This window comes from Neodiprion fabricii, chromosome 5, assembly GCF_021155785.1.
Source record: "Neodiprion fabricii isolate iyNeoFabr1 chromosome 5, iyNeoFabr1.1, whole genome shotgun sequence".
NCBI classification, from domain to species: domain Eukaryota; kingdom Metazoa; phylum Arthropoda; class Insecta; order Hymenoptera; family Diprionidae; genus Neodiprion; species Neodiprion fabricii.
The window spans coordinates 10,460,915-10,466,699 of record NC_060243.1 but is presented as its reverse complement, the minus strand read 5'-3'; the positions used below and the strand labels follow the sequence as shown (position 1 = coordinate 10,466,699).

General features: G+C 38.8%; 1 protein-coding gene across 1 annotated transcript; it reads right to left on the bottom strand.

The window, feature by feature from the left end:
- Positions 1–2,837: 2,837 nt before the first annotated feature.
- On the bottom strand, positions 2,838–4,208 carry LOC124183325. The gene has a single exon (XM_046571680.1). The coding sequence runs from the start codon at positions 4,206–4,208 to the stop codon at positions 2,838–2,840; it is 1,371 nt and encodes a 456-aa protein (XP_046427636.1).
- Positions 4,209–5,785: the final 1,577 nt, after the last annotated feature.

The window sequence follows — 5,785 nt, the reverse complement described above, 5'->3', positions numbered from 1 at the left end:
CGATCCTTCTGATTTTGGAGTATTATCAATTAAACCAAATCGACTTTTTGATCTTTGACCGGCAAGGAATAATTTCTGATCATGATTGATAAATTTTTCGACATTAAATTGAGCGATGTCGAATAAACTTTTCAATTTGTGACCAAAATTTGACTCCTTCTGTTTTTGTGTCTTTGACCGTCTACGCTTAGAACTTTTTTGTAAATTTTTTACTTGATCTAGCACGCCAGAAAGGTTTTTGACTGCATAATCTTTTCCACACGTTGGAATTCCTGCTTGTGACCACTTTTCTCGTACTTTATCGATGGTAATCAAAAGACTTTCTTTTCGTTGCAATTTTAAGTTTTTTTTATGATAAAGGTATACTGACATTGCCTCTTGTAGGAAAGGAAGTTTACGTCCAACAAAGTCTTCAGTTGGATTATCACCAACAACGCGACTTAAATAATCCATGGTTAATGAATTACTCATAACAAACAAAATGATCTTACGAAACAAAATTATTAAATAACCATCAGTATTTGAGAAAACTAGGATTTCAGAAAAACAATAAACTGAAGAGCACGCAAATATCAATTTTCACAAGTGTCAACAAACTAAACTATTTTATCTACAACTCCGCCTAGTAGAAAAATAGTTACATTATCGATTGAGTCCAAAAGTTTTCCTTTCTATCGATCAACCCATGACGATAAGACAAATGCTCAAATATAATTTTTAGTAATGAAATTTAACAGTCATAACTTTTAAAACATGTACCGAGACTACTGGAAAAACAGAAGAACAATTTAATGCAGTACTTGACTTGACACAATTTTTTTTTATTTTATAAAACGATTTTAAAAATTTACTTCGATAAATTGTTTTAAACAGTCCGCTTTTTTTAGATTATTGCAAAAAATTATTGACAAACTTATGTCTCCTAAAGACTAAGTTCAAGATAAACACAAATTTTCTGATAAATTTTTTTAATCAAACCATGAAATTCGCTGTAATGCATTAAAAACGGTAAAATTTGCGATAACTTGAACTTTGACCTCGAATAACTTTTGAACTATTAGTTTCCGCAACAAATCATAAGAGACCTTTTTTGTAGAGCGTTCAATTCTCTATAAGATTAAGCAATAGTTTTTTTTTATGACACACGATAGGCAAGCAATAAAAATCAGAAGGTGCAAAAAAAATTTATCTCATGTTATTCTTATGGGAAATAGAAAAGTGCGATGCGGACAACCTGAATATTAATATTAAGGGCTCAAATTTTAACTGGCACTTTTTTACGCCAAAAGGAAACTTTTAAGCCTGTTTGCGAGAAAAAAAAATTTTTGTTTTTTTTTTGAATCACCCCAATTATATATATATACATAACCACAATAAATTCTATTAATATCTCTTTTTTCCACGCGTAACATTAACATTTTGTCGTATAGCAGCATTGCAGACAATCTTCAACAATGGAAGTTGAACTATTGAACGCATGACTACCGGAATCAGTTAACTTATAATGTAGAGAAAATGTGCGGTGGCTGGCGATGTTGGCGTCCATTTGCATATTCTCTGGCAGCTTATCCCACACCGTGTCGATTGAATTTGATGCGAACGTAAGGATCAATTCCCTTGGCAAATTGGCGATGTTTTCAGTCCTTATTTTCTTCAAACCGCCCAATTCGTTGAATATACAGAACGATTTCGCGAGAGACCCCGTGCACTCCTTTACAAACCACTTCTTCAACCGCTGAACATTTTCGAAGGCACAGTTGTATCCCGTTGAAACATTTTCATGATAATCATCGCACCAACCCGCCTCTTCCATATGTTTCAGTTTTTCCAGTGATGGTGGTGAAATGTGTGGATCTTCCATGTTTATTACTTGTTTTGCACCGTCAACGATCTTCGTCAGCCACCGTTTCTTCTCCTCACCTTTGACATATACGTAGCATGCATATTTAACAGCCTTTATTACAACTTTCTGCACCTCAGCATAAGGTTCGAGTCCCGCATTCCCAGGTATCCCATGGAAATTGTGTGTTAGCCAAGCCTCCGTAGCTTTGTGTCCAGCCGGCAGATCTGTCCAAGCGTGCGTTGGTTCGAAGAGGATGCGACTCAAACCCACTGCGTTTATGTTTATGATGCAAAGTTCCTTCAGTATAAATTTATCGTCGGGGTGAACGAAACTTTGAATGTCCATGATGATCTCCATATTGCAAGTTGGAACAGTGTTAATTTTTCGTGTATGAATATTGATGCGAGACTGACGACTCGGTTTCTGCCACGTTCGCTTTTATTTGCAATGCTTCGAGAATTTCGATGGAACGTGTGGGGGGAAACAAATTTCCAAGCCATCAGCGACACCGACTAACAGCTGATATTTCCCCGAGAGAGCAAACTATTCTTGGGATATCTTTTTCTATGCTTTTGCTGACTGCTCATCCGTCACACAAAAATTCAAATTTGCTGTATTCGCCCTCATGATATTTCATTCGTAGAATGCTCTCGATTATCGTCTTTTGCATTTCGTTGAACTGCACCACATCATGTTTCATGAGACTTACGATTCGAGGAGACAGAGGTACAGTACCCGTCAAACTTCTTGGCCATCGCGCGAGGTGGTGGGGGAAAGTTTGCGCATCGTACACTTACGTCCAAAAATAATATGTCAATGAAAAACACAATTTTTCATGATTGCGTTAGCTAATATAATAACGTTTACAGTAATTGGTATTAGTAAAGTGAGGAGAGTATTGTAATGATAAAAAAATGGGTAAGAACAGAACATAATATTTATTAAAAACTTATATTACTATAAGGACTCCAACCCCCTCCTAATCAAATTACTGCTAATCATCATCATCAACTGGGAGGATAGATATGCCTTCCATTATGTCGAAACCAGCCGAAGCCGAGCTGGTGCCAGGGGTTGGTTCAGTTGTTTCATCATCATCACCAATTTCATCATCATCATCGTCGCTGTCACTTTCACTGTCGTCATCAGCGAAAATAATAAACTGTTCAGTGACCACGTCCACCACATGATCACTTTTAATATACTCATCTTCAATTTCTTTCACTTTTTTACAGAGTTTTGCCCATTCGCTAGGACCCATTGCAGCAACTTTTTCGTTCACCAGCTCTTTCACCTTTTCGAAATTCCACGTCACATTTTTACTGCTGACATATCCTTTTATATTTGCCCATGCCATCTCAATAGGATTCAGATCAGGATGATATGGCGGCAAACGGAGAACGGAATGGTTATTTTCAGCCAGAATGTTGTCCACGCTGAATTTTTTGTGCAGGTCTTTATTTAATTTTATTAAATGATATAACTCCGGTTTTAACATATTTTCGCGATATTGAATGTCTCTATCTCGGAGCCACTTCTGCATATCTGCTTTTATCGTATTGGATGTGGGGGCCAACTCACTCTGTTTATTGTGATACGAGGCGTTGTCGACGATCACGACCGAATTCGGTGGCAGATTTGGCATAAGTTGGGAACGCAGCCATTTTTCATAATTTTCATAATTCATATTATCATGATAATCTCCAGACTTCGTGCCGGCTTCAAATAAATGCAGTGCATAAGGCACGAAGCCGTTCTCGGATCCTGCGTGGACAATAACAAGGCGCTGCCCTTTTGATATTGGTTTTTTCAAACCTTGGGTTGATCCATCTGTCCAATCCGTGGTGCTAGCATGAGATGAGTCCACATAAGACTCATCGGTGTATATGATGGGCCTACCTTCTTCCCTAAACTTGTTAATTTTTTGTAGGAATTCAATCCTAAGGAACCGAATATTAGTTTTTTCAATTAGCAGCTTTCGATTATTTTCTGTTTTCTTCCATCGAAAGCCCAACTGTTTTAATACTCGTCGTAAGCTGCTTTCAGATCCGGTAAAATGAATGTCTTGTTTTAATTTTTCTCGTAGCATTTCTACGGTCGGAAGCTCCTTATTTGTAAGATGGTAATTGTGGACGCATCTCCTTATCACCGTTTGGTCAAAACTGTCAATGTCAGTCACCTTTTTTTTCCCCGATCTTTTTTTACCGGGAGTCCGGAATACGGCTAGCAAGCCAGACTTCTTTACTTCGTCCACAATTCGTCGCACTGTGCGAACAGAAGTTTTCGTGGCTTCTGAAGTCCGCTCCAACGCTTCTTTATCACTTTTTGCAACTTTTTTAAAAAAACAATAAACTTCGTAGACCATTTTTCTACTTTGTCTTTTCAAAACAATGTTCGTTTTTCATGGCATCATGGAGTAACAAACATCACAAAAGTCAACTAATGAAATAACAAAAACAAATTAACAACAACCAAGTCAACGAATTATAACAAAAAACTCAACTAAATTAGAACAAAGAAAACGACGAGTCAACAAAAATAACCATAATCACTGAACGCGAGTGTACACAAGAGACCAGCGGGACGTTACAAACTAATCAGAGCGCGCCCCGCCTCCGCGTCCCGCACCGCACCGCCAAAGAGACCTATTTTTTGTTTCTGCGCATTCAAGGTCGTTTGTCCAAGAAGTTTGACGGATACTATATTTCGAATTGCTCATTCAGCGCGAGCAGAATACTCAAGCCGTCCGCGTCTTACCCCCGTCACGTTGTACTCCTACCAAACCTCCAGATCCGACATTCTGTTAGTGGGCAGCGTTTGTAGGCAACAGACGAGGTTAATTTTACTTAGATCCACCACGTTTGATGTAGATTTTATAAGTTTGACGTACTATGGATACTGAAGTTCGCGATAGAAAAACTATAAGAACAATTCAACGTGTTGAATAGGCTCGCGATCCATATGTATACCAACCACACCTTTCCCCACAATAAATTCTTGCACATTAAAGTTTACGGATCATCATCATCATCGACATTCCCAGCCCATCTTATTGCGGTGTCGCCATCTGGTCAGTTAGTACAAAAGAATGTATATGAAGTATGCCGAAAATATTATTTTTGAAACGGTGTATTCCACTAGTTATTTTGCGATACCGCCCGGTCATCCTGCATCGTCATCGTGCTTTGCAATCATGTCCGCCATGTTGTTGTTCACATGCATTGGGCTAGGCTGCGTTAGGTGAGGTTGGGTCAGGTTGGCTCAGGCCAGTAACGCACCAACTACATGCTCCATCAGCTCCTCCGCCATTGAGCAGACAAGTCCGCCATTTGCAGATTAGTCGGACATCTTGTTGTTTACATTGGTTGGGTGAGGTTGGGTCGGGCTAGCTTAGGTCGGTAACAGACCGACGCTTGGTCGGTAACAAACCGAATACAGTCGAGGCGCGTCCTGCAGCTCCCGCTAAGGTTGGTGAGTCAGTTTGAGCCGGAACTCTCCCTATATAACTCCTGTTTGTAGTGAAATACTTGATTGGCGAGATGCGTGCTTATTGTTTGAAGTCGATGACAAGACTGTTTTTACAACGATGTTTCTTGACGCAGCAGTCCAATTCATTCTATCACAAATGAGAGCTGTTACCGACCACCTTACTCGAGATCAAAACGTCGATATTATTGTCACGAGCGCCGCATATTTACACTGTATATGTCATAAATCATGTCAGTTATTAATATTGTTACAAAGGGTGAAATCACCCCTTTTGCCCCCTCTTTAATGATCTAGTAGTCGGCATAGATAAAAGACGTTTGTAAACTTCTTATGTCTTTAACAAGAATAAGGTTGCTGTGCCAACCAACATTATTGTAAAAACAGTCTTGTTTCAGACTTTAAACAAGAAACACGTATATTGCATTAAAAGCATTCATCACGATATTTTTGTTC